Source organism: Cyprinodon tularosa, unplaced genomic scaffold (genome assembly GCF_016077235.1).
Source record: "Cyprinodon tularosa strain WSP-4 unplaced genomic scaffold, ASM1607723v1 ctg278, whole genome shotgun sequence".
NCBI classification, from domain to species: domain Eukaryota; kingdom Metazoa; phylum Chordata; class Actinopteri; order Cyprinodontiformes; family Cyprinodontidae; genus Cyprinodon; species Cyprinodon tularosa.
Genome location: NW_024038983.1, coordinates 1,030,597 through 1,051,699, shown reverse-complemented (window position 1 = coordinate 1,051,699; position 21,103 = coordinate 1,030,597). Strand labels below are relative to the sequence as shown.

The 21,103-nt window shown below is 37.1% G+C and overlaps 1 protein-coding gene across 2 annotated transcripts in view; it reads right to left on the bottom strand.

Annotated features, from left to right (window-relative positions):
- The window catches only part of epb41l5 (erythrocyte membrane protein band 4.1 like 5), a 52,771-nt gene extending 32,466 nt beyond the window's left edge, over nucleotides 1-20,305 (bottom strand). For both annotated transcript variants that reach the window (XM_038290267.1, XM_038290268.1), the window contains exons 1-5: nucleotides 20,090-20,305; nucleotides 18,301-18,512; nucleotides 4,760-4,864; nucleotides 987-1,029; nucleotides 801-879 (exon numbers count right to left, since the gene is read on the bottom strand). In XM_038290267.1, the coding sequence (XP_038146195.1) occupies nucleotides 801-879; nucleotides 987-1,029; nucleotides 4,760-4,864; nucleotides 18,301-18,480 (407 nt within the window). In that variant the 5' untranslated portion in view covers nucleotides 18,481-18,512; nucleotides 20,090-20,305. The remainder of the gene's footprint in view (nucleotides 1-800; nucleotides 880-986; nucleotides 1,030-4,759; nucleotides 4,865-18,300; nucleotides 18,513-20,089) is intronic.
- Nucleotides 20,306-21,103: the final 798 nt, after the last annotated feature.

The window sequence follows — 21,103 nt, the reverse complement described above, 5'->3', positions numbered from 1 at the left end:
GGTGGCAGAATTTCATAAAATCCAGAATTTAAAGAACTCTGTGGGAACCATTTGATTCATGTTCTTCTTACAAATTATTCACACTTTGATAGACAGGTTGTCAAAATGATGACAGGTGGGGAGTGACTGGGTTAAAATGTATACAAGAAAAACAAGGGAACATATAGAAAATGTTAGCATCTGTCATTATAATCTGTATTTCTTAGTGGAACTAAGTGTGAATTGGTCAGGAATACAAATCGGTTTAACATGGAGTTAGCAGCAGAATACGCATCTTCAGCCAACTTATCGTGCTTACTCCATAACCGTTCCCAAAGGCAATAATTTCAAACCACCTTAGATGTGTAAATCACTAAAGGAGTGTGTTCTTTGGCTTATTGGCGCATCCATCCATCCTGCCTCATCACAGTTAAAGTTGCAACAGTAACCTATTATTGAGGGAATCCTAGAGCAATACTGCCCAGTTTATTCAGGGGGGAGTTCATTCATTAGCAGGTTAGCTCCTTCTGCCGTTCTGGGTCCCTCCTGGGTCTCCTCCCAGTGGGATGTATAGTTGAAGTCTACATAGGGAGGAGCTGAGGAAGGCTGGTAGTTATCTGATGAGTTTACACCCAAGCTGTCTTTAATTAATCTCCAAGTTGGAGTTTAGTCAATCTGCAGATTAAGCTCATTTCAACTTTGATCTAATACCTGCTTCCTTCCATATCTAACAAAGAGGATCAGAAGGTCTTTTTCTTTTTAAGTCCCACTCTTTAACCTCCATGTATGAAGGGTTCCTTTGAGCTGCCAGCTCAACTTACCTGGTGAGTTCTTCATGGAGGTTGTTTGGTTCTGAAGAGTAGAATTTGACTCTCATGTGAAGGCAGTATGGTGGACCAACTTTATTAAAACAGAGCAAAGAATACGCTTAGTTGAAGTCAGAGAGAAGTAACAAGACAAATATCTTTCTAGAATCAAAGCAAACTGAATGCTTCAGTAAAACTTACTTTTTACTTGCTTTTTGATACTTTTTGTGACATCGAGCCAATGCTGCAACAACAAACAGGATAACAGATTATAGGAACCATAAATAATAGAGTAAACAATGTTTAGCTGAAAAAAGAGAAGCTTCTAAGTATAGTCCACATATTTTCAGTAAAGATAAGTTCTAGGCTTTTACATAAGGAGCACTTTGGAAACCATTTTGATCTGGATTTGGAATCAGTGACGCTTGGACACAACTGGGAATGCAGCCATCGCTCCCTGGTTATTCACAATGTACTGGTAAATATGGTGAAACAGACCCTCAGCATTAGGATTAGGCCACATTTCACAAATGGTCTCAGGATTGAAGTCCCGACTTTGACTCCTCCCCTGTGGCCAAACTACTCAATCTTTATCTCAGTGGACCATAAAACTTGGATTGAGAATGCTTTTGGCTTATCTATATAAACAGCTGGAAATCACAACTGAGTTAGTATTTCTCCATTTTAGAGAAGATGCTGTTTTCCTTACTACCACTGCCAGCCCAGTTTATGACAGTATTGAGTTTTGGTGATTCCTACTTTGCAGTTTCAACACGAAAATAAACCAGAGCCATCTAATCTAGGGTGACCAAACGTCCGTATTTCCCGGGACATATCCGTATTTCACGTCCTGTCCCGGGCGTCCCGGGTTTTTTTTAGAAAGTGAGGAAATGTCCTGATTTCACTGCGCACGACGCTCCGTGTGACGTAATCCCTGAGCCGCGTCAGTGCGGGCAGCCCTGTTCTTAATCAGAGGCTCTGTTCGAAATCCTGGGCTGCATCCTCCAAGGACGCGGTCTACCTAGACTGGACCCTTCGAAGTCCTTGAAAATAAGGAGGCCGGAAGAATTTTGGCTGTAAATTCGACCAGGTTCACCCTTCGGCGGGTTTTACCGCCGTATGCTCTGTTGCTTAGCAACCGTTAAAGTTGACACACAAAGCAGGAAAAGAATGAATACCGAGGTTTTCAAAACTGTTTGTTTATTTATTTATTTTTTTAAAAGTTAAAGTGAACAAAGACTACACTCACAAGAATCCAGAGTGGAATAAAGATTCCAACCACCGGGAGCAGGAACAAATAAAATGAAATGTAATGATAGAAACCTTAGTCATTTAAATAACCTGCTGCTGTCATTCTGCACATCTCTGATGTTGCTGTTATTTTCAAATATCCATTACTGTAAAAATGTCCATAGCTGCATATTGGTTATTAATTCTCCAGTTTTATATTGTTAAAACACTTTACAGAATTTTGTTTATCTTTTAACTCTTCCCTGTTATGTTATTCTTATACATTTTTCTAAGGTCCTCATTTGTGTGACCATTTTCAATAATCTTTCTGCTGCTGTAAATTTGCCCATTGTGGGACAATAAAGGGATTTTCTATTCTATTCTATAAAAGGGTTAGAAATATATAAGTAAATCTAAACAATGTATCTACAAAATATATCTGCAAAATCTCTAATATTCAACAACAAAAAATACTTAGTTAAGCATATTGTGCAAAACAACAATAAAAAAATTAAACTCCTATCAGATTTATAGTTCCCACTCTGCAGATCTATTAGAATCTGTCCTTAAATTACAGCCAAACTCATTTACACAGTAACAGATAAAAACCTTTAGATATACCAAACATTACCGCCACATATCTGACTCAAAAACCATTAAAACAACTATTTTCATTCATTTCAGACGGAACTATTCACAGAGTTTTATTATATTAAACTGAACTTCCAATTTTCACCACTGTTCTTCGCCAAGTAACATTTCCTCTTATCACGGAGCAAATCCCCGGTCAAAGGTGTCCTGGTTTTCCCAAATGAAAATATGGTCACCCTAATCTAATCAGTTCTAGAATGGATAAAAAAGATTCAAACTATGCTTATGGAAATCTCCTGGCATCAAACTTTAGCCTTAAAAAAACTTAAGGACTTGATCAAGCATTTTCTATCATTCCACACTCTAAAATAAGTAATGAAAATAAGTTTGATTCATGGTGATATCTTATTGGGTCAAGATCAGTACCGAAAATGTGTATGTCAGAGCCTTTAACATCACATTTTTATTAAACTTACTGTTTAGCTGTCCTACTTTTACTGATAATAGGCGATGACTAGTAGGAACTCGGGTGCATTGCTGTCCCTAAGGGTAAGGTTTATACATTGACCTGTGTTTATTTGCTGTTGGAATCTACCTGAATTTGACCCCTAGTGGGGCAAATTTCCATGACAACTTGCCTAGCTAGGTGATCTTGTCCTTGAGCCCCAGTTGGCCTCGGCAGATGGCCACCCACAGTGAGCCTGGCTCTGCTGGAGGTTTCTTCCTGTTAAAAGGGAGTCTTTCCTCTCCACTGTCGCTGCAAGCATGCTTAGTGTGAGGGATTGCATTCGAGTCAATGAGTCGATGCAATCAATAGGTTTTCCTTAGATAGAAAACTTTAAATCAATTAGCCTGGATGATCTGATGAACTGTAAAGTGCCTTGAGATGACATGTGTTGTGAATTGGCGCTATAGAAATAAACTGAATTGAATTGAATTATGGCCAGATTGCTATTAAACTTGCTGATCATAGCTTCTCATGATAGAATTGATTCCCTAGTAGCTACCCAATGACTATTGCTGCTTTTCTCAATCATCTATTAAATGGGTTGAAAAGGGCAATTTCTGTAAAATGTTTAAAGAAATAATTAAAACCATAGGAATGGTATTGTAGCAGATTACATTTTTAATATTCCAACTTTTTTTTAATAAATTTGGTTTAGGTAAAACTGTATTTGTAGACTGTTAATGAAATGTGGTCAATAGCTGGAGAACTATTAAACGTAGGAAAAAATAAACATTTTGATGGCACAAAAAATATTTTCGAAAAAGGATTCCAAAAAGATGCTTGCACAAATGCATGAGACGCTTTTAGCAAGATACCTGTGAATGAAAAGACTAAATGCAAACTGCTTCTATAGAGGGGGTCAGGAAGTATTGGCCAAGTGTTTTTGTTTATAACTTTGAATAAAATAAGAGGAACGCATTCATTTTCTTTAAACTCGTTTAACAACAAATCAGCCTTAACCCTAGAATAAAAAAAGAAATAAAAATTCACTTATTTTTCAAGCCAGTTCATGGCTGGGAAAATAAGGCTCAACAACTAAATGAAAAATGAGCTAATATTTTGGTTGCTCTGGGGCTTTTAGAGGGACAGACGCAGAAGGAGATGGAGTCATGGTTTTGTGTAACCAAGTTAAGTGAAAACAGCATGAAAGACGCAGGCTAAGACTGATAACGGAGGAACTTGCAGAGCTTTCTAGTTTCCTCTCCCCCACATTCCTCATTACATCCCTCCCTCTCCCACACTCCCTCAACTTAAACATCCTCTCTCCACCCTTATCCTGCATTCATCTCTCCTTCCACCACCTCACTGGGCTTTCTAGAGTTTCTGTGGAAGGAACAGGGTCACAGACATAAAACAGTTTGTGTAACGGGCAGCGTAACGGCGAGCCATGACAAATCTCTCTTAACCAATCCCCTTAAACCATTCACTGAGAGGGAAGAGGATTAAACCGTTGTACAGATGAGCAAATGATTTGGAAAGAAATCAAATGTCTGACTAAGAAACGCTGCAGTAACTGGCAAAGGTGACATTAATTGTTAACATGTATTGGATATTTCCCACCCCTCTAACCAAAATAATATACACATGCCTTCGTGCTTCACAAATCAAGTTATATAAAATATAGCTGATGAATGACAGTTCTTACCGGAACCTGTGCCGAGTCCATGAAGCGTAGCCCAAAATAGTCTTTCTCTACTATGTCCAAATGGTACATGATCTGTTCGAATAGTTCTTCACCTTTGGCTTTTTTCTGGTGGGAAAAAACACACAAAAAAAAACATTTCAGCACCCCAATGCTCAGTCATGTAAAGATAAACTATAGATTGATATTCTAATGTAAAACATATATCAAATGTACCAAAATGCACCAGGAAGCCCGAAAAGATAAAAACCTTGTTAAAGAACTCTTTCAAATTAGATTGTTTTGGTAGAAATAGTTGAAAATAAATTTAAATAGTTATTTTCAGGGTTTTTTGTCTCAGGAGACCTTTTCTTGAGGGACTGTAAATTTCTTTAAAAGACGAGAAAACCTCTCAGAATCAGGTGTTAGCCTGTCTGATCAGCTCGTACCAGTTACAGCCTGTCTTCAGCTTGGAACTGGGAAATCTCTTCTCAAACGCTCTCAGTCACATGCACCGACTTAAAAAGCATCTGAATACTTTACTGAGAATGCACATTTCCCCTTTACATTGGCATGTTTTTGTATGTATAAGCTTTAATTCCAATATTTATTACTTTTAGCAGATTTCTAACTCAAATATCACAAGAAAAGAGCATGAAAAACAAAATTATTACAGCCTTTATTACAGCCAATAAAACCGTTCTAAAATACCAAAATGAATGGTTTGGTTATAAATCACCTTGTATTACTCATTCTTCTCAGGGAAATACAGAATAACAAGCATGTAAGATAAAATATGTGTGTGATTTACACTCTTCTGACATTACAGATTAGATTCACCTGTGTTACTTAATCTTAGTATAAATCTAGCTGTTATGTGAGAGCCCTAGAAGATGCAGAAGAGCACGTTGGTGAACTTACAATAGCAAAAAATGAATGGCAAGAAATAATTTAAAATAATAAATGATAATCAGTAAAATGATCTGTCTGGCACAAGCCAAGTAAGGGACACACCATACATATTAGGGATGGAACGATTTATGAAAACCGTCCGAACCGTTCGGTTCGACTGTCTCGGTTCGATTCGCGTGTGTTGCGTTCAGTTCATGAGCTGCTCCTTTTTCTCATAGGCAAGAAGAAGAAGAAGCGAAGCAGCGTAGCCGGGTGTAGCAGAAAAAAAATCAGTTGTTGTGGAGAATTGTGTGTGTGTATGGTGAGTGGGAAAGAACAGGAGTTGGAAGACGCGCCAGGGGCACTTTATAGGTCTGCTGTATAGGACCACTTTGCATTTAGAGTGACCTACGATGACGGCGGAAAGAAAGTTGTGGATAAAAGTGCAACAGTGTGCAAGCATTGTGCAACACGCTTTATTTAAGCTAACAGCAACATGACCAACATGTCAGGCTAACCCCGAAATCCCACATACTCCGTCAGCGCTCCGCCCCGCTGCGCTCCAGACCGACTGCACAAAGCAAAGCATAGAGCCTCCACTGTGGCTCCCGTCCGCTCTGCTCTGAGTTCCTTGGAGATCGTAGAGGGCATGCGCGCGATGATTAAATTCAAAGCAGCAAAACACGCGGAAATGATCCAGGGTTTCCGCAGATCATTAAAAATACAATTACAATACAATACAATTACAATTCATTAATTTTTTGGGATTTTGTCATTAATTTCATTAATTTTTATGGGATTTCGGTGTAACAATCAACATATCCCGAACGGAACCGAACCGAAAACCGTGTCCACGAAACCGTGAATCGAACCGTGGATTTTGTGTACCGTTCCACCCCTAATACATATGGATCATTATTGCCCAACTAGATGAGATCAAAATCAAACTGACTGTAAAGCATGGTGGTGACAGCATCATTCTGTGTGCAGGGATTCCTTATCAGGAAATAGGGAGCATAATTGGTTGAGATTGAAATCACCTGTGCGACTTAAAGTGATACAAAACTTAAACCCAACTGAGAACCTAAGATTATTCATGTTTACAGACGTTATCTATTCGGTCTAACTAAATTTTAGCTATTTTACAAAGAGCAAAAAAAGACTGAGCCCAAACTAAAAAGAAAAGAAGCAAAGCAAGACAAACTTAATGAAGTAGGTGAAAAAGATTTGAGCAGAACTCTCCCCCAAAGACTTTTCAGCCAGCTCAGGGGGGCTGGCCCCATGCTAGCTGGCATAGCTACCAAGGCATAGCGCACCCCTGCAGCACCCATGGAGGAACAGTACAAAGGACTTATTGTGTGTTTGTGTTGCACCCAAGGTTCTGTTAAAGAGCTTGCACTGCTGTTTACTTTATGGTACGCTTTCTTCCTGTCTCTGAGGAGACAACTTTCTCTCTTAGACACCATGTCAAGTATTCCACTCATGAACAAAGCAACTGTAAATCACTGGTCCAAGAATCCTTTTGGTGCAGCCATGCATTCATCTGTAAAGAGCACAAACAGCAGAACAAGAAGCAATGGCACACTGGGAGACAGAAGAATGTACTTCTCTGGGTAGAATCATACAACTCCACCCTTGAATTATTTATTGGGAGACAGTTAAAGCGTTGAAGATCAAGTTTTGCTCCACAAATCAAGAGAGTAAAAGAAATAAAGCAGGGGTGAAAGGGTAAGAGGGGCAGTAAACTATGCATGAGATAACAGACACATACTGTAGAGTAATGCAAGCAAAACTTTTTGAGTCTTTTTTAAAAAACTTTATAATGGGTACTGAAAGGTTTTGGGGTTTTTTTTAAGAAAAAAAATGCTGTTAAAGTTTACAGATGAATTATCGGACATATGCTAACAAACAGGGAGGAAGCTACAAGGGACAAAATGAAATAGATAATTAAGTCATGATGAAAAAGATGAAAATTTAACATTAAATTGTTAAATGTACCATTTGTTTAGTAGATATAACATTAAACATTTCAACATTTCCATTAAATAATGAAATATAAATAACATTTAATGATTTTTCAGATATGAAGTAACAATCCCTGCTATGGGACAATAAAAGGCATTACATTGCAGCAAGATGGTGGTATAGAGGCTAGAGTTTATGGTTAATAAATCTAAATAATTTCCCAAAGTTATTGGCAATAATTCTTCATTTTCCAGCCAAGAGATTAAACTTAGTGATAGAAAACATGGAGGAAGTTGTCTTGACATGCTGTGTGAAGCAGCCAATCAAATATCAGGGGAGCCGCCCGATTCCCCCCTCTTGAATTTGATGGGTAAAGCTAACAGATTGAACTACTTCAAGGCACTGCTGAATGGGAGCCCTGAAACCAATAAAATATAAATATGACAAACAAACTGTAAAAAAAATCTATATTCATTTGAAATAAATTCATTTAAAAAAAAAAGACTTAATTATTAAATGAGATATTCATTCATCTATTCAACTGTTTATTTAAAAGTAATACATATTGGTTAATCACTAGGACATTTATTTAATCTAATATGCCAATTTATCCTTTTTCTGGTATATTTATCAATTTGAGTTTCTGCATTTTCAACATCCATATGTAACAAGTGCAAGGCTGCAAAACTGCAGTCCACAAATGGTAAAAAATAAGTACAGCTCTTTAAAATCTATGGCAAAGGTTTCCAGCTGCAGTTGTCAAAAACCACTGCCTGCAACATTTCAATGCATCCCTGGTTCCACCACATCAGAGCTTAGTTTCCAGCCACTAGATTTTAATGTGTTGGAGTGGGGTGCAGACCAATAGATCTTAAAGACTCTATTGGAAATCAGAAGCAGGCTTCTGTATCGCTGAATGCAATAGAACTGCACAGAAAAGGACCAAAAGTTTCAAAAAGAGGTCATCAACGCAAAGCAGAAAACAACTATTAGGACCAAGAAGTAGAACAGCACTCCTAAGTTTTGGTACACTGTACCATTACATTTACAATAAATATAAATATAAATCGGGCTCTACTTTTTTACGACTGTTGATAAATGCTTTTCCTGTGTAATTTAATCCCACCCTGGAAAATAACAGGCATACGTTTATCAGTCTGACTGCTATCCAACCTGAAACTTGATAAGAAACCACACCCTGAAATGATGCAACTTGACTATAAGACCCTAACAAACAAAGAAAATAAATATTATTACAGCAATATTGACCAATTTATACTGTGCAATGTGCCATCATTAAATATATATTAAAAAAGGACTTAGGCAAAAACTCCTTGGAGTCCACTTTAGTGCCAGCTCTACCAACTCACAGTCCTACAACCTTCCTTTGAATTACAACTTAGTTTTTAGAGAAACTAAAGGTAAGTGTAGAAGAAGTGAGTAGTTTAAACAGCACCAAAGTTTTAGGGGTTAAAATATTCAGTTTCTTTGCATTGACACTAAACTTTGTTTTATTCCCACTGTTTTGCTTCTATTCCATCATCTAAAAACCAGCTGCCTAAAATCCCTGTAGATGAACATCCTAGGTAAATCTTAAGTACAACCACATAATTACAGTACATCGTGCAATGAAGTATTTGTGTTACAAAACCTTCACCAGACCTGCTGAGTACGCTTGACACTCGACTTTGTGACATTAGGTTTTATTTATTTCCATACAGAGTGGGTACTATATCTGTTTATTTATGTTAATCTGACTGTAGAGCTATTTATGAGTAGTCATAATTGCGGCTAGTCAACTGCATCTAAATAGTTCACATAATGTAAAAAATAAATAAGTAAATAGTACTTATAATGGCCTGTATTTAATACTCTTTTGTACTCTTTAATACTAATACTCTTTTTTTTTTTAGCAACATTTGCAGAAAAAGGCATCGAAACCCAAGCTTTACTTGAACAAGTAAAAAGCCTTGTGCAAATGTATGATGTAAACTAAAGAAAATGACCCAGAATCATACAGATAGAGAAAAATACTTGTCTTTAAAACATTAACATTAAATCCCATCCAGTTCAACCGTGTGCAATAAAGCCATTACCTTAAATGGAAACAAACCATCAAAAGAAGCTGCATTGAAGTTCCCTCTAAAAGCATACGGCTTATTGTGAGTCTTCCAAGGAGGCTGCTTTTACCATCAATTGGTTGTAACAGCAGCCATAGTGGCTGAAAACTGGAAGGCATTTTACCTCAGAGATTACCTCATGATAACTTCTCAAATTTGAGATTAAAGGAAAATTAAACCTAACATATGCTGGTAAAGATTCTCAGTCATCCAGGTCATAGTCATTCAAAGAAAATTAAAAACAATCCACTGGACTTTGTTTCCAAGTTTGACGACGTTTTGCTTCCCCTCCAAGAAGCTTTTTTATTTAAATTCAAAATGTCAGGAATAGCGTTGAGTTTGCGGTTTTAAAAACTCAAACTCAATGCTATTCCTGACATTTTTAATTGAAAAAGTTTCATAGATGTTTTCAAACTTGCAAACTAAGTCCAGTGGATTGTTTTATTTTTTTTTTTATAAACCTAACACAAGTCTCCAAAGCAGTTGCAACTGTAAAAAGACTTTGAAAGAAGTCCTTCACAAACAGGACCTGCTAAAGAAAAAACTCAGAGGACAACTAAAAAAAGCCTTACAGCGACATTTAATAATGGCAAACTAAGCAGTATTACGGTTCATAAAATATAAAATGTTAACTCCATCTACTTGAATAGCAATATTATGTTTATAATAAATTAGCTAAATTGAAAAGTTTCATTTTAATCAAAATTTTACTGGTTAGGAAAAATACTGCAGAAGTGTGAATAATAGTCAACAGCTTATGTTTACCAGTGTTTGTTTTATTTGGTAAATACCAACCTCCATTTTTTAGTTTTCTAATGACACTGCCACCTCTGGCCAAAACACAGAACTGCAGGAATCTTCTGCTTGTTCTCGTAGCTCACACTCTTTTTGCTTTTTTTTTGTTTTGTTTTTTTTTGTTTTGTTTTTTTTTGTTTTTTTTTAACTTCCATACTTTAGCTGGATGCCAATCGCTTTTGGATATCAGCATAATCCATTTTGAATATCGTTGTCAAAGTCTATAACGCTTCCATTGTTTGCTAGGCTGGATCCATTTAAAATGGATGCACTTGATGTCACATCCGCTGAACAGCGTGGGATAGGCCGATGCTATAGATGCATCGGCACTGAACTACTGAGGTGTCAGTCTGCTCATCAAATTATGTGTTAGATGTAAAGGGTCAGATAAAAAGGCTATTTTATAGATGTTAAAGGCGTCATCCAGTACGTGAACGGCAAAGTGGTCCAAAGCCACTGCCCTCCTCTATAAAACTCTGTTTTGGAAAAAGCTGCCCAAACAACGGTCCTGCACAGAGATGTTCAACATCTCTTGGTTCTATTGCAAGTTGAGCAACAAAATTAAAGCTGATGAGGCGATTCACAGATACTGTGAAATCTCCATCGGTTCCATTAGAGGATCGATTGGGAGATGTTCTGGTGAACTGCCTGTTCCTCGTCCCTGCCAATCAGTGGCAAACACCAAAGGCAATCAAGGAGCACCTTTTACAGGTGAAACACCTTAATTTCTGACTCAGTTAAATTCATCTCTGCAATCAATGACTTATTTAATAAAAGTGCTTTTTACAGAGCAGCAGGGCTCAAACTTCTTCTATTTTTTGAGACAATTTCCAACAGAGGAGGCTGCTGTGATGAGCTACTGTTTAGCTGTGTGGTATAGATTTGGGTAACCTTGTGTCTTCTGCCCAATATTTCAGCAGATCCAGAGGAGGAACAGAGAAGTAATGCTGCACCTCCGCTATAGTACCTGTAAGACCAGTAAAACCAAAATGACAACCTGTTAGGTTGTTCGTCTTACCCGTTATGCATTTAGCATTAGTAAGAACTGCATCACTTGCATAACAGCCTGCACTCTGGGTCCCTGAGCAAGACCCTTAGCCCTTGATTGCTCCCCAGGAGCCGCAAAGTGGCATCCCACCGCTCCCCAGGGGGATGAGTTAAGATGCAAATGTGAATTTCTCCATTTCTCCACTGTCAATGATGTTCAATTATTATTACTATAAATATTATACTACTGGATAGGTTTTAGGCTTTCTAATAAACACATTGAATGTACACTACCTTATTAGGTGGCTTAAAAATCAAAATATTTCCACACTTAGGAAGGCTCCCTTGATGTTTCTATATAAAAGGAGAATCAAAATACTCTGAATATCCAGAAATGAGAGCTGTTTTTGATGTATAATATGTGTAGCATGGGGACATGAACCAGCGCTTGAGCCATAAATGCACCAAGTCACAGCAAATGTTCAAAGCTACGGCTCTAAACTCGAAGCAGTTAGGGGAGTTGGTCATGAATGTGGCAGTAAAGGTAACAAACAAAATCAGGAACATCGCACGAAGCAAGCTCTGACCCACTGCTTCACCATAATGACCCTGTGAGGTTTAAACCCTGCATCAAAGTCTCGGTGTTGGAGGCAACATCACTATATACAGGTGCTGGTCATAAAATTAGAATATCATGAAAAAGTAGATTGATTTCAGTAATTCCATTTAAAAAGTGAAACTTGTATATTATATTCATACATTACATACAAACTCATATATTTCAGATGTTTATTTTGTTTAATTTTGATGATTACAAATGACAACAAATGAAAATCTCAAATTCATCATATCAGAAAATTAGTATATTGTGAAAAGGTTCAAAATTGATGGCCCCTGGTGCCACACTCTAATCAGCTAATTAACTCAAACCACCTGCAAAAGCCTTTAAATGGTCTTTCAGTCTAGTTCTATAGGCTACACAATCATGGGGAAGACTGCTGACTTGACAGTTGTCCAAAAGACGACCATCGACACCTTGCACAAGGAGGGCAAGACACAAAAGGTCATCGCTAAAGAGGCTGGCTGTTCACAGAGCTCAGTGTCCAAGCACATTAATAGAGAGGCGAAGGGAAGGAAAAGATGTGGTCGAAAAAAGTGTACAAGCAAGAGAGATAACCGCACCCTGGAGAGGATTGTGAAACAAAACCCATTCAAAAATGTGGGGGAGATTCACAAAGAGTGGACTGCAGCTGGAGTGAGTGCTTCAAGAACCACCACACACAGACGTATGAAAGACATGGGTTTCTGCTGTCGCATTCCTTGTGTCAAGCCACTCTTGAACCACAGACAGCGTCAGAAGCGTCTTGCCTGGGCTAAAGAGAAACAGGACTGGACTGCTGGTGAGTGGTCCAAAGTCATGTTCTCTGATGAAAGTAAATTTTGCATTTCCTTTGGAAATCAAGGTCCCAGAGTCTGGAGGAAAAGTAGAGAGGCACTTCATCCACGTTGCTTGAAGTCCAGTGTAAAGTTTCCACAGTCAGTGATGGTTTGGGGTGCCATGTCATCTGCTGGTGTTGGTCCATTGTGTTTTCTGAGGTCCAGGGTCAACGCAGCCACATACCAGGAAGTTTTAGAGCACTTCATGCTTCCTGCAGCTGACCAACTTTTTGGAGATGCAGATTTCATTTTCCAACAGGACTTGGCACCTGCACACAGTGCCAAAGCTACCAGTACCTGGTTGAAGGACCATGGTATCCCTGTTCTTAATTGGCCAGCAAACTCTCCTGACCTTAACCCCATAGAAAATCTATGGGGTATTGTGAAGAAGAAGATGCAATACACCAGACCCAACAATTCAGAAGAGCTAAAAGCCACTATTAGAGCAACCTGGGCTATCATAACACCTGAGCAGTGCCACAGACTGATCGACTCCATGCCACGCCGCATTGCTGCAGTAATACAGGCCAAAGGAGGCCCAACTAAATACTGAGTGCTGTACATGCTCATACTTTTCATGTTCATACTTTTCAGTTGGCCAACATTTCTATAAATCCTTTGTTTTTATTGGTCTTCAGTAATATTCTAATTTTCTGATATGATGAATTTGAGATTTTCATTTGTTGTCATTTGTAATCATCAAAATTAAACAAAATAAACATCTGAAATATATGAGTTTGTATGTAATGTATGAATATAATATACAAGTTTCACTTTTTAAATGGAATTACTGAAATCAATCTACTTTTTCATGATATTCTAATTTTATGACCAGCACCTGTAAGTCTACTTAAGATTAACGTTGAAATATTAAACATTTTGCTTTTCCCTGGAATTGTTTGATCAGGTAAATGGGAAATAAACTGTGACAAGGCAACTTAAAATGAGTATGTTAAAGTAAAGAATGAATTGATGTGAATGCACATAAGGGTTTACATTTGAACTAAAATTTATTTTAACAAAAAAGTGTAGTGTTAAACTTAAATTTCCTACATTTTGACTTAACATGCTTTGGCTGTAAAAGTTTTATTTAGATTTGTTTCAGGGTTTATACACAAATGAATAACTCTAACTTAATGCTTTTTAATGCTCTTAAAAATAATTTTTATGCCACCAACAGGTACCCATCGACAGGCTGCAGCCATGTCCCGAATTCCTAATTTTTCAGCCACTTTTGTTGAAATTTGCTTTTTTTCCCCTATTCTCTAGCCTTTTCTCCGACTCAAGCTTCTTTTCTGAACATACAGCTTTGCGATCATCCGGAAGCAGTTCCACGCAAATAAATCGTGATATAATATGTCTGACAAAATTGTTTTTATAAACATTTTTTTTTAATAAAGCATTTTAAATGCCACAATAAACACATTTAATGATTTTTAATGCCAATTAAGGCCTTAATTTAAAAAGTAATTATTTAATGACTTTTAATGATTTTTAATGACCCGCGGAAACCCTGTGTTGGAGTTCATTTTTGGCTGAATTTATTATAAAAATATTTGATATTATTTAATTGAAAGGAAGTTTGGGATTCATTTTTTTATATCTAAAGGTTAAGCAATACGTTTTCTTGACAGCAATAATGATTTCCTAATTTTTACATTTTGTCAGTTTAATAGTCAATTAAATAGTTGCATTAAACTTCTTTTCCTTTGTTGAGGTTTTTCACCCATTTGACCAACTGTCTGTAAAAGCATCATTAACGACGCCTATATAAAAGCAAACCAGGCAATATAAAGGCTGTTTATTGAGTGAAATCCAGTTGGATGTAGAATCTGTCCCTTTCAAGTGAGAAAATGTACAGAGAAAATCCACCAGAGCTATTCAGTAAAAACCTACAGAAAGTCTCTTTCCAAGACAGAGCTTAATGCTGGCAGCAGAAGGACAGCAATGTAGTTTGGACACAGGAGTTTAGCGATGTTTACAGCAAACAGTAGCATATGAAGTCCCATAATATGGATTTAAGAAGCATTTGTAAGCTTGCAAGATGGAAACAGTAATAACTACTGAACAAGTGATTTAAAAAAAAAGAAAAAAAAAGGGGGGAACCGTTTTAATCAGGAAGGATTACTAACAATGATGAAGTCATACAGCTTCAAACTGCATGACTAAGCTACACGCTTTGTGCCTTTTTGTTTCTGTTTTAGTAGCACCTTGTTCAGTCCCATTAGCCTGCAGTGCTCAGAGATAAGTTACTCTAACAGATCTACTAAATAAACGCTGATATATAATCAAAGACAGAGCGATGGCTCACTTTACGAAGAACAAAGTGTGGTTTTATTTTATCAATTAAATTAGTATAAACAGACAAGCCTTACAGGGAAATATTCAGCATATTAACCACCTCAAGCTGCTTTTGTAAAAACCAAATGTTTATATTACATGTGAACATAATGTTTTAGCTGCCGTACAGTTTAAAGCTCAATTACATTGTGCACTGTTAAAGGTGCATTCAGGCTGCGCGCGGTGTCCAGTGGATAGCATGCAAACTGTGCGGGGAGGTGGCCAGCAGCATGGAGAGAGCGAAGCAGTGATCGCTGAAGTTGAAACAGCGGAACTTTTCCATTAAATTGCAACGCCGCAACCAATCAAGGAAGTTTGGAGGCAAAGCTTTTTTCAGTTAAAGGATAGAGGTAGAAATAAGAAATGCTCTTAAGAGGTTTTAAAGGTGGCTTTAAAAAAAAAGTTATTAAGCTTAATTTAGCTGTAGAAGAACAGCTTCCTCCAGCACAGACCCCGGTCTGTCGCTGCCTGCTGCCTAGCATCGGTGTATCTTGCGTAGGTAGATGTACAAGGAGGTACCGGACACGGTGCGGGGAGTAACCTGCACGATGAACTCCCCACTTTCGGTCTGAATGCACTATTACCGGTATTGTTTCCGTTATTATACACAATTAACATCTGGTTTTAGTCTCGTGGTCTACTCCTTGAATGACAGGCCATGATGCTCTACTATGATAAAATCATTGTTAAATATAATGATAGTTATGATGAATCCATTTTTTTTTATTTAATCTTAACTTCTGGGTCTCTGTGAACTTCTGTGTCTTTGGCACTCCCATCTGTGCAGCGGGAAAGCAGCCAACAAATCCTGCATTTCAAACATTATCTGCTTTCTTTTTAAGGCGTTTAATATTATTATATTGAAACCTAATAGGTCAGGAGTGCAGTTTCTCAGCTGAAAGCACAAAAACAGCAGAAACAAACAGGATTGTGCTTATCACCATCATTAGTTTTAAAGGGAAGCTAGTTTGTGTAGAATAAACAAACATATGAGAATCAGTACCCGGGAACTAAAATCTAAGGGATTCTCAGCACATAAAAAATAAAAAATGGAATTGAGAGAATCCATCTTTATTCCTGTTACACAACATTATCCCCTTAGCTAGTCTCCTTATTCAGCACTGATAACAGCCAAACTCACACGAACTGTTAGTTTTACTCACACAGCGTACATTCAGATGCTGCTAGATGATAAAAACCTCAACAGGAAACAATTCATGATTAGAGGACGGAAAGGATTTGGAAACCAATTTGAAATGACTGGAAAACTACATCAAGGTCAGAATTCCAAGGCGGCCAGGGAGGCTTGGAGGAACAGCATTAAATGACTGTAAATATTAAAGACCTCTCTGATTTAAGCAGCTGCAAATATAAAAAATGAACAAAAAATAAAATAAACCAAAAGGCTTCCATCAACCCCATTAATAATTGAAGCCCAAAAGGAAAGCAAAAGCAGAGAAAGAGGAGAGCAACAGAGAGAAAGTGTCCAAGCTGATAACGTTCTAATGGGGCCAAAAAAGCCTCAGACGGAGAACAATACACCTTCTCTGTCCAAACTGAAAATTTGAATTTAGTCAGTCTCAACTTGACACCGCTTGTGACACACAGGACATAAAAAAAACTGTTTTATGCTGCTGAGGAATTTTGCAGCACAAAGACCTTTATACCAAATCCAAAAAATGTTTCCAGGAACATTTGGTATGTGTGAGACCAAAGTCCTAAAAGATGACCGACCGTGAATTAGCTGCAGTTCTGTATCAAGGTAATTAAATCCATTAGCCACAAAATGGGTTTTGTCAATACCTCAATACAATTATCAAAGCTTTTTTTTCCCATTTTTGTCCTTATTATCATCCATTTTGAGTAGAAATCTTTTTGTATTTGATGCCAAAAAGCCAAATAACCCCTTTAAAAAAGTGTGATTGACAAACATTTTCTACCTTTTTATGTATATTTACCATAAATGGTTCAGATAACAGGACAACTGCTCCTACTTTTCATTTTACATTAACATTTATTTTTTATTTTAAAATTTTTTCTTTATTTTAATCTAGACTTAAGAAACCATATCCAACAAAAGATTTCCTTATGCAATCCAACAAAAGTGAAAAAACAGAAAATATTTCTCTTAAAGAAGCTCAAACTGTGGTTAAAGATAATCAGCTGAGGAGGATGAATCCATCCTTTGCTGGATTTTTTTGTTCCTCTTTTGTCTTTTTATCTACTTAGGCTCTTGAACCTTCTTTTTTGCACTTGCTGTTACTTTATATGGACTGTGCTAACCAATCAGCTAAAAACTTAAAGAAAAAAAACAGACATCAGTTTGTAAAGACCATAATAATAATGAAGCAAAACACAAAGACCTCAGGAAAAAAAAATTGAAGCATCTGGATAGTTCCCAATTTTAGCAGCGACTTACTTCGTGGAAAAAGAGTCATGGCATAAAATGTGGATGAAGAATAAAAGCTGGGTTTGTGGGGTGGGAGCATTGAGTGGTGGCTGCACTGATGATGAGTCCAACATGCCATGTGATGCCGTCATGTGTTCTCAGGAGAGGATCATGGAATTACAGGTGATCAACTGTGCTTCAACACACACACTTGAGAGGCTTAGCTGGACTGCTCTACTGATAGGGGAATACAATGGTCACCAGCTTTACTCCTGTTTTTTTTTTTTTATTCGTTTTAGAGGAAAGATTATGTCTCATACCAGCCTGAGAGCCAGTACTTAAAAAGTTTTAATGATTCACTGATGTTTTAGGAACCAAAAAAAGGGAGGAAAATAATAGTTTAAAAGCTGTGTTACATTTCGCACAGTGGTTAGTGCACACGATCCATGTATAGAGGCCTTAGTCCTCGAAGCGGGCGACCCGGTTTCAGATCTGACCTGTGCCTCTTTCCTACATGTCTCTCCCCCTCTCTCGTATCCATGTCATATGTGAGTCTACTATTTTAAAAATGATTGTATTTATCTGCTTTGCACACATGCACGCCTCATTGTCTTAGCCCAACTTGGAGCAAGCGTGCTTACCGGCAGGTCGACGCTGACATCTGTCCCGTCCAGTAGGGAAACACGGCAAGTGATGATAGACGTTGCGTCCCCAGCTGCAGGAATGTGAGTCGTGGCCCGCTGCGCTTCCCGTAAACGGGTTTTTTCTGCGTGTTTGCGAATGGATCGACGACCCAAAGTCCTGCGCAGAAAACTCAGCATGATGGTTGTGAGGGTGGGTACCAGCACGAAACCTGGAAATAGAGGAATATATTAGTCAAAAAGTGTCTCTGCACAACTTCAATGATTTTTCTTGGAATTGTATAAATGGTAACGCCCTGCAAGAGGGAGTATTTCTCAATAAAAGCAATGGGTGTAGAGTTACACAACATATTAATTAAACAGTATGTTCAGAATAAAAATAAAATAAAATAAAACAGTTTTATTTGAAGAAATTATTAAAATATAGATTTCAATGTAAAGAAATTCATTGTTTCAATAAGTTTGGGCCCTATAAACAGCTTTTTCTACAAGTAGAAAACGGTGCACTAATGATCGGGTTTGATTCTGCAATGTTGTAGAAGGTTTAGCAGCTTTTTGCATCTTTACAAACATGTTGCAATTCTTCAGTTTTCTATTGTAAGATTAACACAAAACAGGACTATCAATGTTTTGTCTGTGTATGTATATATATATATATATATATATATATATATATATATATATATATACACATACATATACACACGTATGTATACATGTATACAAGTATACATACATGTATACATACGTGTATACATAGATATATACATGTATACATACGTGTATACATAGATACATGTATTCAGACACATACATATACATATGTACATACATATACATACACATTTATACATATACATATATATATTTCAATAGTCTTTCTGTTGAAATCTGTGTAGCTTTTATTGAAATTAAAACTAAGAAAATGAAAAATACTTTTTTCTTAATTAACAAAGCCAATATATTTCATTGATTTAAAGAAAAAACTATGATAAAAATTGCTTTATTACTTAAAAGGTCCACACCTTGCAACCTGTGTTACACTTTCAGCCTTCAGAAGAAAGCAGACTGGAGGTTGGGTTTAACACACAACCAGAACTAGAAAGCTGAAAAGATTTATACCTTTGGTTGTTGACAATCAGCCAAAAATATCAGTCTCTAAACATACAATCAAATTAAAACTACAGAGTCCTGATTTAAAGGTCAGATGATTTTATTTTTAAAATCAGTCAAATGTAGGCCAGACTAGCCCTTTATTCCAGAGCCTAAACACAATGAAGAAAAAAACAAGTCTGATGCTAACTTCAGGGTCAAAAGGACTAAGCCCAGCAGAAGAAAATAGATGAACATATGAATTTGGGCTAATTTAAATATTATTTATTTAAATTAGACCCAGCAAATGCTTACATTCCTTTCTAAAATATGCGCAGATTTAAAAGCGTATGGTCCGTGTTTTCATTCCCCAAAAGGACATAGATCACCTTTTTCCCCCGTCGCAACAAAGCTCTTTTTACCAATCTGGAATATTCTTGCCCATATCTTCAGTTTTAATCTGAAACGAGAATATTGAAAGGAACACCTGTTTAATCCTAGCGACACCTGTAACGGTCAGGCCCTGAACTACCTGAATAAAAGCAACAGGTGGGCACTTGTTTTAACCGTTTCGTCGCACGGGCAGGAAGTTTTCGATAGAATTCATTGGACAGAACGCACCGAACGTGCTCCGCTACAACAAAACAAACACCACCGTTAGCTCCCACGGCTCACCGACTCACACTTGGATACTTACAAAACAAACAGGCTCCTGTAGGAAATTTACGGGGAAAGCGCGCCCACCCGCATTGTGCTCCTGTGAAGCGAAACTTTATAAAGGTCCATAATGTGTAATTTCTCTAAATCCCTTCAGTTTAAATGTTTTCTTTTTTCTTCTGCGCAATGCTCCTTCCAAAGGACAGTTTTTTCTCTCAGTCCCAACAAAAAAGTAGGAGCAGAGCTCCCCTCCGGATGTGACGTCAGGACAAATCCCGAGGAAAAAAGTAATTAACATATTTAAAGGGACAGTATTTTTTTTTTTTCCTTAAACGCAGTTTTATCATTTTATTACCAAACTACAAATAGTAAAAAAATAAAAATATATACATAAATACAAATATCTGAATCACTAGGCTTTCCTTAGTAATGTGTGTAGTAAATGACGATTGTTATGCCTTAGCACTACATGACTGAACCGAGCCAAGAGTACTAAGCATAGTACTATCATTAGAATACTTTCCAAATAATAAAGTAATGGTTTATTACACTTTAAATTGGCAGTCTGAGAATTTTTTACTACTGTGTGTAGTATCTTAGTCAGATAATATCTACTTGGCGTTCGTGTGGCTGTAGCACCCCCTACTGGTCAACTGATGAAAAAACCTTTCAGCCATATGCCCTCTGGACCATTTCTCATAAAAGTATGTTCCAAAAGTGCATCCAAGTACATCCAAAGTATGTACATTTAATAAAAGCATTGCTTTTAACAAAAGATTTTGAAACTCATGTGCAAATGCAACTGTTTTTATTTGGATGTGTACCCAGATAATAGTTTGGTATAAATGATTTTCTAGTATAAGTAAATGATCAGTAGCTTTGGTTCCTTAAATGTATTTTAGGGGGATTCTGATGTCACATACGAGAACAAAATAGCAGGCCATACAAATATTAAGAGAAGAAAACTAATATATAATTTTTAACAGGTTTACATAAAAAAATCTAAGAAACTGCGACATGAATTTATATAAATACTTTAAGTTTTCCAAAGTAA